Below are 19,370 nucleotides of genomic sequence, written 5' to 3'. Positions count from 1 at the left end.
ACTATCCCAGAAACAATAACCACTTTGCAAATGGATGTTACCTCTTACAGCCATCACTTCAGTCCTACAAGTCTGGATGGCTCAGTCCTCCCAGACATTTTGCTTCTGGAGATTTCAATAGTTTTGGAGGATAGATGAGTGGTATGACTTTACTTCATTAATTTACAAAGGTTCTGATTTCAGTCTCTGTAAACTGAGTACACATTTATTTTCCAGCTATTTATACTCTCAGAAATTCAGGTCTAAAGGAATTTTAGGAGACTTGGTTCTAATGCAAATTCCTAAACAGCAACAACAAAAAAACAATTCAGCAGATCTTGTCCTGTGGTTCTTACTTACTCTAGACCTCTCTCCTTCTGTCTCGTTGGGAAAATGTAGGATCCTAAGATTTCATTATGACAATGTGTCATCGATGAAAGCAGAGTCCTGAAATGGTGAAGTGGCGAGGGGTAGTGGGCCATTAAATGAGTTTAATGGCTCATTTAGGCACAGAAGGACCATACCTAAAGTAATATGGAGCAATACACACTCACTCCTCTGCTAATTTGTATATAGTCCAAATTACAGCCTCTGATACATGTAAAAGCAATATAAAATGAAAAATAAAAGCATGGTTCGAAAAGACTAGTCTTTTATTACTGTAAAATATCTTTATATCACTGCAATAGAGAATACTATGGACAATCTGAGAGTTCACTCTGGAAAGCAATAGAGCTGAGATTTAAACTATATTTTTCCTAATCCACTGCCCATATTTTTCAAACCAATTTATCTAACTGCTATAAACTTGTGACGAGTGAAAATGCACACACAAAGAAACTGACAAATCAGTTAAGTATATACTTGGCCAGTTCAGTTTCATGAGTTGTAAAATTTTAATTGACATTAAGTATTTGTTTTTAAAATGTTCTGGGTTTGGTTTATAAATCAGCAAGATATATTGCCCTAAATTTCGTGAAATTAGGTTACATAAGATAACAACAAAAAAGCCATACAAGTTTAATGTTTGTTTATTAATTTCTCAGTGATTTGTATTAGCTTAATCCAATCTTCTTTAGGTCTTAAACATTTTATATTGATAAATTTAAAAGTCAGAAATTATTGAGCAAAATAATCACAGTATTAATTTGAATTTAAATATTAGGAATGCATGGACAAAATCCTAACAAATGAGCATAAATAAAAAAACAACAGAAACAAGAAAATATATGATTATGATCATGTTAAATTTTGAACTTGCTGTTGCACAACAAATTAGAATTGTTCATTGTTAATTTATTAATCATTTCCAAAAAGTGTTGGATTATAGTTTTCAAGAATTACTTTTAAAAACTCTAGAACTAACTTTCTTGCAGCTTGTGTCCTCATTAAAATTTTCCATATAGCCAAAGATAATGACCCTGGAAAAGATATAAAAATTTTACAAGTAAGTTTAAATCCAATTGTAAAAATGTTTATTTTAAATAAAAGTCTATGTATTTTGCATACAAATATTGTTCTTTGCAGGATAATTGCACACATAAATTTTTAAATTTAAAATTAATTCACCAGCTCTTCATATAAAAACCAGTAAGAAAAATGAAGTTACTCACCAGAAAACTGGGTAAAGTGAACAAACACATTCAAAGATTGTAAATTCATTAACAGTGAAGTAACATCTTCTACATAACAAACTAACACAAATTATAGAAATTGTTAGATGATAGTTGGTTGGAGAAAACAGGAACCTTAATTCAAGTTTTATGACAAAAATGTAACCTCTTGAAAACTTCCTTGAGTACCATTGACAGTATTTTTGAAGCAAGGATCTGTTAATGTACAAGAGGTAGCAATTTGGAAGTATCCAGAACACTTGGTCTCAGGTCTACTTTTTTCTTCCCAGACTCTTTGGGGATGGGAGGATAAGGCTTAGTTTCCATTTAATTTTCATAAGCATCCTTTCCCCCTCTCTATGTAGTGGTAGTATGTTGCCTGATTGGTGGGTCAGAGCATTGGCTCATGTTTCTCAGTTGACTATAGCTAATCTATTAAAACCCCAAGACCCTTTCTAGACTAAGGAGGAAATTTGGTTAGCCTGAAATTTTTAGATTTGATTAATGTTGAATCAGTTCCACTGTGACACATCTAGCAACAACAGCAAAGTACTGACACCAGATTTCAAACTATCCTAGAATATAGATTTCAGTATGCAGTATGATTTGTTAAGGAGAAAGAGCACAGGCTTTAAAGTAATCTAGCCAGGATGCAAATTTTACCAGCTGGTGAATTATTTAAATTTACAAAGCCTCTCTTTCTTTCTCAGTAAAATATTGGACCATTGCTGGAGCAAGAAACGTCAATTGCTTGAAGCCTCTAAAATGCTTGGGTGTATTTGTTACTCTTAGAATTACAAATAAGATTTCAAATCATATATTTAATGTATTTATTTTTACTTTGCTTTTATACCTTTCATAGCTTTCAGATTTTTTTTTTGTTTTCAAAATACTAATATTTTAATTATGTTTTAAGTTTAGTTCACTGCATAAGAGCATGCCTGGAAAATTGATATAATGTGGTAATTCAAACACATAATTATAAATTCCTTTGTTTTTCACTAGGAAACCCTACAATTGAGGGAATGGAGCAGAATACTTCTTCCGTGACTAGTAAGGCTGGATAAAGGGAGCTCATAGAAGTCAGTTTGCTAGTTTTCCCATTAATTATGGCAGGTTTTCTTTTGAGATTCCTTTATTTTTTCTAAACTTAACAGCCATGAATAAAGGGGAAAAAGACAGAAGATTATAACAACAACAACAGCAACAACAACAAAATATAAATATGAGTTTGTAGATAAAAGAAAGAAGTTGTTTTTGCAGTAAGAAGTCTGTTGGCTTGTGGGTCAATAAAGATTCATAAGAAAAGACAGGCCATGAGTGGAAGGATCCAAACGTGTAAAATGGATAAATGGATACCTATAGGAAATGATGACTTTCTTTGAAAGTGTGCATTGTAATTATACATATATATATATATAATCATTATTCCTTCCTTTATCAATTTAAATGAATATTGATATTCTTTAAGATATTTTTCTTAAGATCGTTACCTGTAGAGTTATCTACTTCATGAAGAAGATTTAAGCCAAACAGGACTGCATTCTGAAGTTCAGTAAAGTCACTGATGACGGGGGCCCTGTCCCCATTAACAAGCATTCGTGGTGGCAGAGACTTCTGGAAATCATGTGTTAAAGTCAAGTTTGTAGGAAGCCTGACTACAGCTATATATCCTACAGCACAAGACCAACTTTTTCCAAAATATGCTTCTGGTTGAGAATAATATTCCAACCTAAAAGACAAGTGAAAACATGTACACTTATAATTAGTCCACTCAAAGGTTTAGCCTCATTTCCTAGAGAAACATCATCTTCTGCCAACCAACTAAGAATGTATTTAATTTTAGAATGTCATGGCTTGTGCTCCTCCTACCTTTGAAGATACAAATATACGTAGTTTAAACTTTAATTTTGGAAAGGACTGTCCAATCAATTGTTTATATTTTATTGAGTTTTTATCACTTTTAATAAGATATTTTATCCTTGCATATTATATAACAATCAGATGTTAGACTCTGAGTAAGTAATATTCTTTGGAAATGTGCAGATAAAAATCAAAGTTTCCAATGCAGAATTTTTACCAGACTCAGGCATCCTTTGTAAAACTGAAGTCATGAGGCCCCTAAAATATTGAGCATCCTAAAAAAATAGATGTGCAATTTTCTTGTCTAATTTTTTAATACATGGGTTTTTCCTACTAGATGAAACTTTCTAGGAAACCAAACTCTCTTACATATTTAGGGGACAATTATTACAGTAAGGTTAAGGGTGTAGCAAATTATTTTATGACTATGTAATTCATGGCTCCTGGCCCCATTAGCTATCTAAGTTTGTAGTTTTTTGTGTTTTTTTTTAACAGACTCTTTCCCTCTGAAACGTTGTCTAATCCCTGCTTTGCTCACCAGCTACATTTTCCTTCATGTGATATCACGGATGTCACTCCGTCACAAAGTTTTCCACCTGACCTGAGATGGAATTGGCTATTTCTTCCTCCTTTATATTCCCATTGCACCACATTATTTGTCTATTTAAAGTTTGTTTTCTCATTATACTACATTCTAATTTCTATTTCCACAGCACATATGTAGAATCCATTAAATAGAAAGTATTTACATTATGTTTGTCAATCATAAATAAGCCATAACATAACCCAGAGGAGAAATCTTGCTGTGTTTGGCTCCCACGCATGTGGGCTCCTCCCTGACTCCAGCACCCAGAAGTTCAGGGGACCCTTGGTAAAAGAAGAGCTTGACTAGCTTTATTCACATCACAGCTGACTAGGAAATAAGGATAAAAGGACCTGTGAATTTATACGTGTTTTGAGCAATGGCCGCAAAGCCCTAGTAACAATGAATTAAACTCCAAAGAGTCAGCAACACTAGGAGAGAAAGACATGAGAGCACCAGTTCAAGACACAGAGGACAAATGAGCGGAAGCGAAATTCAATGGAAGTCTTTCAAATGATTTAGTTGAATGTATTATTTAACAATTTATCTAATGTCAGTTGAAATGTGGCCAAGTAAAAAGATAAAAAGAAACCCTAAAGGCTCATTTTAATTTAAAATATAGATATACATGCACCAGCAACTTTTGGACCCAAAACCATTGAGCTTTATTTAAGATATGTAGACCACACAGAGTTCAGTATTGTTTCATATAAATAAAAATGCCCTCATATATTTTTTACCTAAAGAAAGTAGCACATGACTTTTAAGGAAGTTCTCCAGCATGTAATAGATTGTAAACATATCCCCAAATATCAATTTTTTTGGTGTTCCTTCCCTGCTTCAGTGGGAGAAGGGGGGAAGTGGGGAAAAGAGAGAGACACAATTTTCTGTCTCTGGCTCAGCCATATGATTTGATTTGGTCAATAGGACATTAGCCCACTTGACACAGTATAGGCTTGAAATATATTTTCATAATTTAGATTCTCTCTCTTGCCATTCTGTCCTCACTATAGAAAACACCCAGGCTTGCCCGATGGAGAATGAGAGACAACTGGAGCAGAGCTGAGCTTCTCCATGCAACCTTGTGGGGACAATCAAAACCAGCCAATACTTGATGAGCCCAGGAGACATCAGCAGGCTGCCCAGCTAAACCTCAGATGTACGGGTCAGAACAGCTTACTGTTGTGTGACGCTGAGGTTTAGTGATTGTCAACTGTGCTGCAGCCTTGTGAGAAAAAATAAAGGAAATACAGGGCCACGCACAACAAACTGCAGAATCAGGATTTCAGTCCTGTTGATCTGGTTTTGAAGCTCATGCTCTTTACTACTGCCCTCTACTTCTTCTTGTCATGATGATAATAGTTACTTTGTATTGAAAACTTCCCATGTGTCAGTGGCATGTTAAGCATAATGCATAGATTTCTTAATTAATCCTCAAAACTACCCTATATAGTATGTACTATTATTATTATTTTTTTAAGATTTTTACTGGGGAATTGGGGAAGGGAACATTGTGTTTTTACAGGACCCATCAGCTCTAAGTCAAGTTGTTGACCTTCAATCTTAGTTGTGGAGGGCGCAAGCTCTGCTCCAAGTCCAGCCACTGCTTTCAATCTAGTTGTGGGGGGGTGGGGACGGGCATAGTTCACCATCCCATGTGGGAGTCCAACCGGCAGCCTTGTTGCACACTGAGCCATTCGGCCACCTGTTGGCAGCTTGTGGCTGCCCAGCTCAAGGTGCCATGTTCAATCTTAGTTGAGGGGAGGTGCAGCCCACCATACAGATGTCAAACCAGCAACCTTGTTGTGAAACACGTGCTCTCACCAGCTCAATAGCAGCTCAGCTCAGGCGCAGCTCACTGGCCCATGTGGGAATCGAACTGGGGACCTGTTGCTCAGAGCTTGCACTCTTAACCAATTGAGCCACTCAGCGGGCCCCATGTACTATTATTATTATAGGTTTAAAGATGAGAAAACTGAGTTTATCACTGTTGGAATCCTCAGGTCAAATGAAATCTGATCTGTTTGTCCTCAAAGCACAAGACCTTAACCTCTACATTATTACTCTTTTTCAAGGAATCATTAGTAGCCGAAAACCTCCCAAATGAATTCTTAGGACTGGACAAATCAGAGGGCACATAAACAAGTGTTTGAAATCTTTCGTCTTGGTAATCCTTAAAGATTCATGTTCCATCAACATAAGGTGTCAGAAGAATTCCATTTGGCTGGAGTTCTATTTTCCAAGTTTCAAGTGACATGAATTGATTAAAAGCTTTCATTCTTAAACTCAGTTAGTAATAACTTTATCTATAAATTTATCTATACTATAAATAGATGAAACTGAAGTGAACCTATTAAAAAAAACAGAAGGAAATTATTTCAATTAAAGAAATTGAACTTTTCAATAAAAATGCTGATTTGTATAACTCTATCAATTTTTACTACCTGTTGCAAAATCTCCATTAAAAAGCGTAAACTCGGAAGGACTGGAAGAATAGGAGGGGAGACAGGAGTAACAAAATTTTGGAGTCTGGAAATCAAATAGGACAAATTAAAGAAGATTTAATATAGTCATAAAAGTAAATCCTAAGCAACCAGAGAGAAGCTAAGAAATAATCCTAATGTAATTTTTACAATATCTCCCAAATAAAGACTGAGTGGGACCCTCTGGGTGAAGGAAGTTTGCTAAAATCAAGAGTGATTCCTTGAGGGGCCGGCCGAGTGGCTCAGTTGGTTAAGAGCTCGCTCAAGAGTTTGAGCTCTGAGCAACAGCGGTTCGATGCCTGGCCCAAGCTGAGCTGCTGCTGAGCTGCCAACAGGTGGCAGGATGGCTCAGCTAAAAAACAAACAAACAAACAAAAAAGAGTGATTCCTTGAAAGTCTATTGAAGAAGCAAACATATATAAAGATTCCCTCCCAAATTCCAAGTAGGAGGTAACTACTCACACTTGAAAGACTAGAGCAGAAGGTCCCTGAACTGGATGAGCTAGTCACAGTTGAAGGTAGGGAAGCCACATTGAAAACAAGGGATCGATGTGAATATAGTATACCAGATACTAAGACTCGCGCCTTCCCCTCCTTCCTTCCTTCTTTTGACTTTAAGAATATTGGCAGGCAGGCCTTCACTTTTAAAGCAGGTGAAAGTGTCTCCGCTGGAAGACTGATTGACTCAAGAGAGAAGATAAAGTGATTGATGCTAAGAACTCCCTTAGTTAAATGGCTCAGCAACATTACCCTAGAAGGGTGTTCACAGTAGAAAAAGGCCACTCCTCATATAAGTGCCTCTCTTTAAATACAAGGGATATCCAGGTTTTACCAAATACATGAGAAAAGGCTCTAATGAGGATAAGAGATACCAAAACAAAATAACAAACTGAAGGAAAAAGAAAAGATTGATAAAAAGCTTACATACAAAAGATCAGAAATCATACTGGTTTCAGACTTCTCAACAGCAAATGTGAAGCGAAAAAGTAATGGAGATAAGCTTTCAAAAATCTCAAGTGTCACTAGCCTAGATTTCTGTACTCATATAAAGCCTCAGTCAAAAACCATGACAAAATAAGGATAGTTTAATAGATGAAAATTACCTTCATTTTTTTTTTCTTATACAACAGTTCTGAATCCACTGGTATGTAAGTCCTAACCAAAGCATGGGATGCTAGAAACAGGTGATTCAACACACAAAAAAAGGCAAACGAAATCCCCAAGTGGTAGTAGACACCTGAAGATTATACCTGGCCACCTGGGCAGATTAGAACAAACCATTGGCTCTGAAAAAAAGCCTCTTCAAGATGAAGAAATTGACATAATTCTTGATGCTTTTAAACATCTTGAGAAGAAACTTCCTTGGTTGCCAATGTGAAGTAAATAATTAGTGTTATGTACAATGGAAAGCAAACAAAAACACAAGAAAATTATCAACTCTAATGGGGATTAACTGATGAGAAAAAGTAAAAGTAATCAGCTTAGTACATTACCAAGATGTGAATACTGATAATAGTTAAAATAATGTAAGTGCTGAATATTGACCTAACAAAAATCACTAAACAACTATACAGAGAAAATGAGAGGTAGGAAAAATGTGTGTGAAGTAGGGGTGGAGTAAACTAAATGGTGATTTTTTTGTAGTAGTGACACAAAAGATAATGCCTAAAACTGAAAATCAATGTGCTATAAAAATTTTTTTTAGACATATCGAAATAGCCATACAAGTAGCTATAGTGGTATTCTCTCTAGATATGGCTGTTTGATTTATTTATATATTTTTGATGGAATGGGTGACCAAACCTCATAGAACCATTTGACTCATTAAATCGACATATAAGAAGTGGATAATATACAAACTAAAAATAATCCAAAACAAAAATGTTAAAGTATACCTGAGTTCAGTATATAAAATAAAGAAAAAGAAAGGAAGAAGGAAAGGAAGGAAGGGAAGAACACAGGAAGGAAGGAAGGAAAGAAGGAAGGAAAGAAGGAAGGAAGGAAAGAAGGAAGGAAGGAAGGAAGGGTCTCTCAAAAGTTCTGAAGTAGATCCCAGCAGCTGCAAGCATACTCTGTACACTGTCTATCCACTGTTCTGACTCCTAGGGCAGGGAGGCACTGCTCACACTCACCTGCCCTCTAACCTACTTGAGTGAGAGGGTAAAGAAGCATGAATGCACGTTTTGTTCAGTTAAGTGATGTCATTTGTGGTTTATCTCTTAGAATTGGAAGATTCTTTCAAAAGGAAGTGAATCTTATATTTTATTTCGCTTCATTTGTTCCTGCTTTGTTATACAGTTATGCATCATATTGCAATATTTCTGTCAATAACAGACCGCATGTAGGACGGTAGTCCCTTAAGGTTATAATGGAGCTGAAAAATTCCTATTGCCTGGTGACATCATAGCCTTTGTAAGGTCATAGTGCAATGCATTACTCAAGTGTTTGTGGTGATGCTGGTGTAAACAAACCTACTGCACAGTCAGTCATATAAAAGAATAACACACACAAATTATGTACAGTATATACTTGGTAATGATAATAGACAACTATATTACTGGTTTATGTATACTATAGTTTCATCGTAACAGTGTACACTTTCTACTTATTAAAAAAATGTTTGCTATAAAACAGTATTCAGTGTTACCCAGGCAGTAGCCTCATATAACTCATGTTTACAAGGTCTCTTGATTGCATCATTTTATTTTGTGTTGATTTAATCTTGTGTGGTTTAGATATGTTTAGATACACAGATATCATTGTGCTACAATTTCCTACAGTATTCAGTGCAGTTACATGATATACAAGTTTTTAGCCTAGGAACAATAGGTTATACCATATAGCCTTGATGTGTAGTAGGCTAGACCATCTAAGTTTATACCCCTATGATGTTCTCACAATGAAGAAATTGTCTAATGATACATTTCGAAGGACTTATTTCTGCTGATAAGCAATGCATGACCATACATTGAAAAGGAGGAAGCATATTTTTACTGTTTAGCAGCTATTAATATCCTTTAAGAAAGGAGGAAGAACCTTGGTAGATATTGACCTCTGAAAAGGAGTTTGGAGGCCATACTTGAAGGCTATGAAGCCACAGGGAATGTCCATCTAGCCCTGCCATTCACTAGTTGTAAGATCTTAAGCAAATTACTAAACAGCTCAGTTGCATATTCATAATCTACAAAAAGAAGTTATTTTGAAGTGACATATTACGTTAAAATACTTGGTGAAATTTCTTTTATTTATTGTACTTAAGAAACTGCAGCTATTTTAAAAATTAATTTAGGAGGGTCATTTGTTCACACCTAAATGGAAGAACAGGTAAGAAAGGTAGAATTTTAGGACATAAAATTAGTTAATAAGAATACAATGCTATTTTGTTATAATTAGTGAAGAAAGTGCTTCTAATAATATCAGAAAATTGATTTTTTTTGGTTTATATGCTTGTGATCAAATTATTTTTACACTGTCATATCTAGGTATATAATACCCCCAGGTTTACTTTTGAAGTGACTTGATAACCTTCTAGCCTATTTTGTGTTCTAACCTTAATGCTGGTTGATTCCCCCCTCTGCCCCAACAAGTATATACCTATTCTATATCTGTGATCAAAATAATGATTATCATTTCTTTTCTTTTTTTTTCAATAGAGAGAAATTGGTTGCATGTTTTATTTGTTGGTTGGTTGGTTGGTTGGTTGGTATGAGATTTTTCTTCTCAAATTTTTGCCCCTCCATAAAACACTTTTTAAGCCTGATCACACTAACATATTCACATCTCATCATTAAATACCCCAATGATTAGATATATTATTTAATAGGAAGGTAGACAGTCACTTTAGGAGGAGGATAAAAAAGCATAAATAAAACCAAAAATTGTTTGCCATATTAAATAAAAATGATGAGGGATCCGTTGTTACCTATCATCAAATGTTTTGTGAAGATCTTCCAAGGTTGAGGCATGAGCATCCCATAAGTACTTCAACAAGTCCTCAAAGCTACTAGAAGGTAACTTCAGGTGCTGTAGCAAAGAGCAGAAATTGATTTAAGTTTGAGCAACTATAACGATTCCTCTCCCTACAATTTAGTCTTTTTTTTTTATTAGTTTCAGGTGTACAAAACAATGCAATAGTTATGCTTTTCACCCCTCACAAAGTAACAACTCCCCTCCCCCAATCCACCGCCCCCCAACCCCTGATATCATACATATCTATTACAATTCCATTGATTCCATTCCCCACACTGTACTCCACATCTCATGACTATATATATGTATTAAATTATAGTTGACATATAATATTATTCAATGGCAGCTTCAGATGTACAGTGCAGTGGTCAGGCCTCTACACCATCCATGAAGTCATTTCCCTAACAAGACATGAGTCCATCTGGCCCCCTAAAAAATATTTATGACATTATTGATTATATTCCCCAAACTGTCTTTTCTATCCCTGAGGCCATATTGAGTTACCAATTTATGTTGTCTCGTCCCTTCCCCTTCTCCCTCATCCCCACCCCCGTCCCATCTAGCAATCATCAGTGTTTCCTCTGTGTCTCTGAGACTAAAATTTAATCTTGTCCACATTTACAATTTAGCAATATTCTACATGAGAGGAGAATTTTGTTTCTAAGAATTAATTTGTATAAACCACCAGTGACTGACACTCTGTAAAGGCTATAATAATATCTATTAGTAGTAGTAATATTAAGTGCATCTATAAGAAATGTACTGCAAATATTTTCCCAACAGTCAGTATTTTATACTGGCCAGGAGGATTTTATTTTTTAACATTTTTTCCTTTGCTCCCATAGTTGAAATTATCAAAAAAGCTTAAGGTTAAGAAAAGGTGGAAATGATTAGGGTATTTAATTTAAGTTTATCTAAAATAATGAACTAATAAATTATAAAACTAGTAAATCTATCTTTTCAGCATTGATCTTGGTTCATGTCTATGCTTAACCAATGTATTTTGTTTTGATCATTGAATATTTGGTTTTGATTGTCCCATATTTGTTACTTTTACCTGTATGTGATCTTTCATTTATTCAGTTTAAATGAATTGTTTAAAACCAATCCTAAAACCAACCCTGAGGGGTTGAGGGACTGGGTGAAAAAGGTGAAGGGATTAAGAAGTACAAATTGACAGTTACAAAATAGTCACAGGGATGTAAAGTATATATAACTTAGGGAACATTGTTATTAATATTGTTATAACTACATATGGTATCAGCTGAATACTGGACTTATCGGGGGTTCATGTTATAAGTTATATAAATGTCTAACCACTATGCTATACTCCTAAAACTAATATAATATTTAATGTTAACTATAATTGAAAAAAAAATTTAATCAATTAAAAAAAACCCTATAATCATATTTCTCCCAAGATTTGTTCTTTGATTGACCTGAAGGTTTAATTAACCACAATAAGCTTTATATTCAGTGAGATATCCAGTGAGCTATCACATTTATGTATAATTTATTTAGAGTGAGATGGGTGGATAGATTTTGTATTAATGATGTATTGGTTCAGAGGATATTAATGACATGTAACGCCCTGCTGCACTGTGACAGTATTAATATAACTTACAAAAACTACATTTTTATTCTTAGGAAAATATTGTATTATACACACAAAAACCTAGACAAAGCATTATACAAAAAAAGAAATTCTCAAAAAAGAAAAAGAAATTCTCTTCCCACCACCTAAGAGAATAAATTACAAAACTTAAAAAAGAAACCTGGTAGAAGGCATTCCACTTTCTCATTAACACAGGGAAGGATGACTGACAAGTAGCAACAGTAAGACAAAAGCGCGTCTGAATTTTGGGTGGTGGCAAAAGCATGACTTGGTCTGGTGATATCCCCATTATGCCAGAGTCAACGGCAGCAAGGAAGGGTAATGCAGAGAGAAAGTAATTCATGTCTGTAAGAGCAAAGTACTATTATTACCACAAGTACAGTATAACAAATATGATAGAGGATATTTTTAAGTAATCTGTAAACCATTAAGCAAAAACCCACAGATCCAGAAATATATAAAAATACTGAAAAAAATTGAAAGTCACCATAAGGATTGCATATTATATATACTCATATATATATTTGTATATATATTCATATATATAAATTTATATATGTATTCATATACATATATACATATACATATATATGTATATAATATATATATATATATATATATAAAACTTTAACATGTTTCTGTTAATAACCCTACAATTATAAGTAAATATAAGTTAAATAGTTGACTATACTATTTTAAAACAAAAAGTAATTTTAATGGATTTGGTAATATTCATTTTTCAAGGTATTAAGTAAAAAGGAAGATAGGTATCACTTGTGCACAGAATGATACTACACTTCTGACGTTCTACAATGAAATGTGATTTTTTTCTAAAATATTTTAATGTGGTTATAGCATTGATATTTTGTATTTTATTTAAACAAATTTAGTATGCAGCTATGATATTACAAAGTCCTTGTCTTATAGTAGGTTTTTAAAGTAAAAATGTTGGATAAGTGTTGATAATAGACCTTCAGATAATGAAGTTGACAATGAACTAAGTATTTCTCATTTTTTCTACATATAACCTATTCCAGTAGATTTAGACATTAGAGTATAGTTGGCTATAAAGCTTATACTGATTCTCACTGGTGATGCAGAACATTCTTCATTATATACTTGCATTTGTGAACGCAGTCCCATGCCCCAGTGTAGCAGGCTGATACTGCAAGCTACTAAGTCAATCTGAGAATAAAGAAACTTGATTCTAGACCTGTGGCCATGACTATTCATGGGTCTTTGAAAGGAACCAATGTCATTAGAAAAAATATGTGAAGATGTATATGATGTGTGTCACCCCAAGAAAGTGAAGTTTAATGTGGTTCTGTTTCTAATTATTGGAAAATGCCTCTATAAAATTGAGTGTAAATTAATTTCATTATGAAAACACTAAATAAAATCAAAGAATTAGAAAATACTTTCTGATTATTTGGTGATAAATACTCGAAACCTTAGATTTCTGATTGATAAAATGATTTGTGATGGGTTAATCTCTGATATAGTTACAAGTTTAAAAGTTAAACACATTTGATCTAAATGAAATGAGAAAAAAATACTAGATTATTGTTCTCTCATTTCTCATTCTTTTCTATCCTGCAGACTCCCCAACACTAGTGTGACCTCCCACCCAACTGCCATTGCTTGTTTGTCAGAGGCCATCATCCTTTGCAGTTCCTTGTTTCAGTCCTTCTCTGAAAAGCAGAATATGTCTTATAGCATATTTATTGACATTGTGGCTGTAAAATCCTAGAATGTGACATGAAGGCCACAAGGGACCATAGTGGGTAGATTTCTTTTAACATAGGAATAGCAGTTATTGTTTTGTCTCTGTCCCTAAGATGTTTCGTTGAATATTTGTGAATATTTCGTTGAATACTATCTATTTTCCTATTTAAATGAACCTACCAGCCCACCAACTGTCCACAGAGATGCACAGATGATTTCCAGATTCATAGCCACAGTCTGTCCTCTGGCTGGGATCAGCTAATCTGCCTAGAAGAGAGAGGAGGCACAGATTACGTATTATGCACATTTTAAAACTGGTTATAATTGTCACTTGATTAGGTGTGTTTTGTTTTGAAAGATGCACAAATATTTATCTTTTCTATCATTTTTTTTCAATTACAGTTGACATTTAATAATATATTAGTTTCAGGTGTACAACATAGTGGTTAGACATTTATATAACTTAAGAAATGATTCTCCCACTCATAAGTTTAATATCCAGCTGACATCTTATTACAACATCACTGACTATATTTCCTATGATGTACTTTACATCCCCGTGACTATTTTGTAACTACCAGTTTGTACTTCTTAATCTCCTCATCTTTTTCATCCAACGCCCCCAAGCTGCCTCCCATCTGGCAGCCATCAGCCTGTTCAAACATTTTTCTTCTGATGACTTGTTCCAACCATTCTTTATATCCTTCATTTCTCATCTCTGAACCAATTTATTTTCCTTTCTCTAATATCACTATGTTTTTTTTCACTTTTAAATTATCCACCTTGAATATTATTTACTTTAGTAATTATTCTCTGTTCTGCTTTCTCTTCTCCCCTTCAAAATTAGGGAAGCAATATGCACACAGATTAAGAGAGGCCTACTGTCAAACCAAATTCCTGAGGTCATTTCCTAGGTCAACCTTTGCTAAGTAACTGCCCACTTATGCCTCAGTTTCCTTATCTATAAGACGGGGATAATAATATTAACTAAATCATAAGGTTGCGTGTCAAGTGAGAAAAAGGATGAAAAGTGTTTCTTCCCATGAGTATAGTCTTTCTTTTCCCCACCAAATGACAACTGATATTTTCTTAATACCTCTCTGACTTTTCAGGTTTATTTTGTATCATTTTCCCATCTCCCTTGCTTATCCTTTGTTCATCCTTCTGATTCTCTGTCATACTTTCCTTCCCCTTTTCAACTGTTGTTTTCAGTATAGCTTTTTGTTTTGGTTTACTTTGTTAGTTTCTTACCTTACTTATCCACAACTTGTTCTCTCCACTCCTGCTAACTTCCTCTTTTCTTTGGCTTCCACCCAACTAAATCAAAGACTTGGTCTCATTTACTTCTCCAACTGCTCCCATGCTTTCATGCCTCACTAACCAATATGCTGCTTCTACTTTTGTTTCTACCCCTTCTCATGCGCACTCACTTTCTTTTCCTTCCGTTTTTGTACAATTTCACCATCTTCAGTGTGTGTGTGTGTGTGTGTGTGTGTGTGTGTGTGTGTGTGTGTGTGTGAGTTCTGCTCATTTCTTTTCCATTTATATCTTCAGTTCAGTTTTTTTCTTTTTCATTTTATTATTCTGTATCACTCTGCTTTCCTTTCGCTGATCATTCTTAAAGCAATGATTATGAAGAATTTGTCAATGCTATTAAGCTGTATGAATATGAGGCGTGTGAAGTTTTTTAATTGACTGTTCCTCAGACTGCTAAATTAAAGACAAGTCTGTAAAACCCTTCTCTGTTTCTTCTCTTTTATTTCCTCTGGGGGTTGTGCTGTTCCTCTTCCCATTACCCCATCACCTCCTTGTAATTTCACTGACTCTCAGAGTTCACCCTGTAGAACACCGTCAAATATCACCTTAATGTTGGTAGCAATTATTCTTTAGACCTAAACACCCACTTGAGCGTGTGTCCTATTTGATTATTTCTCATCTCCAACTAAGCATTGTTGAAATTGTACACTGATCTTGATACTCATGAAACGTTAAATATCTCTTTCTGTCAGAAGAATAAAATTTTGCATTCTTTCATTCCAACAACCTCAGCTCTTCCGTTTCTACTGTTCCAATCTGAACCCATGTGCTGTCATTTCTCCCTTTGAAGAATCTTTTTAGCTTTCACCATGGACATTCACTCATTCAGGTTCTTCGTTTCGGATCTGGATTATCTTTGCAGCATCTCAGCTTGACCCAATGATATAAATGCCTTTTAAAAAATCTATCTAAGTCAAAATTCTCAACAAGCCTGATAAAAACACTTTTAGTAAAAATCATACTTGTTCAAGAACCTAAAGAAGCTTTTTATCACTTAAAACTTCAAACCCAAACCCTAAATTTGTCCATTATTCCAATAGCATTAATTCCTAAATATCAGTAAATATTTTGCTTTAATTTGATCTCTCATTGTTCCCTCAACAACACCATCCCTTTCAAGCCCTCTCTCTGTATCTTCCCTTCCTTTTTTTGATCCTCTAACACACACACACACACACACACACACACACACACACTCTCACACAACTTATACTTAATCACACATACCTATGTCATGTTTCCAGGCTCAGTCCTTTAGTTTAATTTCTCATATTATTAAATCAGAGTAGAATTTCTAGTGGTGGACCTAGGCATTGGTTTTGGTTTTTTTTAATTAAGCAGTTATTTTCAATGTGCAGCCAAGCCTGAGAACCAAGACTTTCTCTTATGCTTTTATTTTCTGGAAGATTTTGCTTCTATTTTCCCACTGAAATTCTGTCCACATTTCAAGCCTTGATTCAAATCCATTTTTTTCTGATTACTCCAGCTCACTCCACTCTGTTTCTTCTTTTGCACTTTTAACTTTTACCCAAGAATTGTTATTTATTGTTTCCTATTTAATTTTTGCTCTTTCATGTTCCAAATGTGTTGTGAAATCTTTGATGCAGGGAAACTGTCTGAAATATTTATTTACACCCCCACATGCCCACTGCTCTTGAAAATGCTGGACTCATATAAGCCCATCACTAGGTGAGTTTAGTCAGACTTGATCCGAATGTGTGAGCATAATGAGAGAGTAAGAAGGAATTAATCTACCTGCCTATTCAGCCCCCAGCTACCACAGGCCTGCGGGAATCCTGAGGCTGACATGCTTCTCATAGTGAGCTCTACGTTCATGATTTCTCCTCGACCATGATCTTTTTGACTCCAAGGGAAGACAGATAAATTGGAGTAGGTTTGAGTCTCAAGACATCCCCTGGCAAAGATGGATGGTGTGCCAACATCAGTAGCTCCTGCATGTGACCCCTGCTCAGACCGCAGGTAAACTTTCATCTCCCTGAATTTTTTTCCATCAGAACAGAACTAATTTCCTTGTCAGTGTTATTATCAGTATGGAGTGGGCAAGAGGCACCACTCTTTCATGAGCTTCTTCTGTCAGCCAGAACAAAAATTTCATTTAATTTATGAATCTTTGGTTACAAACATATCTTTTAACTAAACAGTGGAATGTACTTTATTTTCAAAAGGAGTAAATCATTTGCAGAGAAAAATCTTTATGAACAAGTGCCTCTCCTTGTCATCATCACCCCCATCGCCACGTATAGGTAATCACAATTAGAGCTTCAAGGAATTCAAACTAATTTGACATCACTTTCTGTTTTTAATGCATATCGTCTTAACTATATTTGTTCCTCCTGGTGCTTAGACTTGGGTCTGGCACTTAATAGGAGTGCGATAAATACTTGTAGAAAGCTCAATAGATTAAACTTGAAGTCTTTTCACTTTGGCAACTATAATGTCTGCTTCACTGCCATTTCTAGTCAAAACAGCAACACAAATAAGAAAGATTTATGGAGGAGAAGAAGAAGGAAAAAAATAATGGTTATGTGGGGGGAGGAGGGAAAAGTAAATAATCAATTTTCAAAAGCATCGCATGGTATACACAGAATCCCATTCCCCATATTGCTTTGTGGTTATATTGGTAGATCGCTAGAATGAAAGCAAGAGTTATTCTTACCTGTACTATATTGCCAGCCATGCTGTAGGGGCAATCCCCATAATAGATTTTGTTCATTTCCTGGTGCAAATTTTTCAAAATATCTGGCTGTCTGGCTCAGTAGGATTTTATACATCCCCAACCTCTCCGGGTATACCCAAGGGTCAATAATGTACTTTCCATTCTCCACCCTGTAGCCACTGAACTGACCAGGACTGTCCATCCACAGAGGGGGATACAGATCTGAGAGGCTGGATACTTCTGCTAAAGCAACAGAAAAGCAGCCAACTAGTATGCAGGCCCAGGGAGGAAGGAAAGCCATTATGCCCAAACTGGGAGGTTGAGGTTGTGGCAGAGCTTTTATTGAGAAAAGGAGGAAGAAGTTATGGGGCTTATTTGCCTATTATACACCAACATATGAACACTGTTCTGTTTCCTGGGATCAATAAAATGCAGATAAGAAATCCTTTTCCACTTCCTTGATCCACATCTCTGCTGGAGGGTGCAGCCAGGCCTGTGAGGGAAACATGTTTCGCAACCAGTATGACAATGATGTCACTGTTTGGAGCCCTCAGGGCAGGATTCGTCAAATTGAATATGCAATGGAAGCTGTCAAACAAGGTTCAGCTACCGCTGGTCTGAAATCAAAAACCCATGCAGTGTTGGTTGCATTGAAGAGAGCACAGTCAGAACTCGCAGCTCATCAGAAAAAAATTCTCCATGTTGACAACCATATTGGTATCTCAATTGCAGGACTTACTGCTGATGCTAGACTGTTAAGTAATTTTATGCACCAGGAGTGTTTGGATTCCAGATTTGTATTTGACAGACTTCTTCCTGTGTCTCCTCTTGTAGCTCTAATTGGAAGCAAGACCCAGATACCAATGCAAAGATATGGCCGGAGACCTTATGGTGTTGGGCTGCTTATTGCTGGTTATGATGATATGGGCCCTCATATTTTCCAAACCTGTCCATCTGCCAACTATTTCGACTGCAGTGCTACGTCCATTGGAGCCCGTTCTCAATCAGCTCGTACTTACTTGGAGAGACTTATGTCTGAGTTTATGGAGTGTAACTTGAATGAACTGGTTAAGCATGGTCTGCGTGCCTTACGAGAGACACTTCCTGCAGAACAGGACTTAACTACAAAGAATGTTTCCATTGGAATTGTTGGTAAAAACTTGGAGTTTACAATATATGATGATGACAATGTGTCTCCATTCCTAGAAGGTCTTGAAGAAAGGCCACAGAGAAAGGCACAGCCTGCTCAACCTGCTGATGAACCTGCAGAAAAGGCTGATGAACCAATGGAGCATTAAGTGATGAATCAGTCTATATGTGTATTACCAAATGTGTAAGAATGCAAGAACATGTACCAATGACAATCATCTATACTTTGAACCAAAAAATCTGTAATAGTGACATGGTATGTTTTAAGAATCAGTCCAGGTGTGATTTTTTTCCAATCCCCTTCACTCTAAACCATATATTGTGATGCATTTTTCTTTGAGAGGGTCTATATAATCATTTTCTAGAAAGTATAGTTATCTGTACTAATGTTTTTATA

General features: G+C 35.4%; 1 protein-coding gene and 1 pseudogene across 1 annotated transcript; one reads left to right on the top strand and one right to left on the bottom strand.

Moving 5' to 3' along the window:
• Positions 1 to 1,278: 1,278 nt before the first annotated feature.
• Positions 1,279 to 18,125, bottom strand: CUNH6orf58 (chromosome unknown C6orf58 homolog). Its single transcript, XM_019661219.1, has 6 exons — positions 17,825 to 18,125; positions 14,011 to 14,097; positions 12,266 to 12,450; positions 10,444 to 10,544; positions 3,086 to 3,324; positions 1,279 to 1,400 (listed from the first exon to the last, which is right to left on the bottom strand). The coding sequence occupies exons 1-6, from the start codon at positions 18,123 to 18,125 to the stop codon at positions 1,279 to 1,281; spliced, it is 1,035 nt and encodes a 344-aa protein (XP_019516764.1).
• Positions 18,126 to 18,330: 205 nt separating this feature from the next.
• On the top strand, positions 18,331 to 19,137 carry LOC109392623 (proteasome subunit alpha type-1 pseudogene; annotated as a pseudogene).
• Positions 19,138 to 19,370: the final 233 nt, after the last annotated feature.

Source organism: Hipposideros armiger, unplaced genomic scaffold, assembly GCF_001890085.2.
Source record: "Hipposideros armiger isolate ML-2016 unplaced genomic scaffold, ASM189008v1 scaffold_340, whole genome shotgun sequence".
Classification (NCBI taxonomy): Eukaryota; Metazoa; Chordata; class Mammalia; order Chiroptera; family Hipposideridae; genus Hipposideros; species Hipposideros armiger.
Note: the sequence above shows the minus strand (reverse complement) of the source record. Positions and strands in the feature narration are given on the sequence as shown.

Bases quoted from the DNA above. Each gene is read 5' to 3' on its own strand.
- CUNH6orf58 (XM_019661219.1), bottom strand. From the start codon at position 18,125: ATGGCTTTCCTTCCTCCCTGGGCCTGCATACTAGTTGGCTGCTTTTCT. The intron at 12,451-14,010 runs GTAGGTTCATTT...TTGCTCTTACAG, and splicing joins TGTGGACAGTTGGTGGGCTG to ACATGAATTACTTTCTCTCT. The intron at 10,545-12,265 runs GTTTCTTTTTTA...TCTTTGCTACAG, and splicing joins AGTGGAATGCCTTCTACCAG to CACCTGAAGTTACCTTCTAG.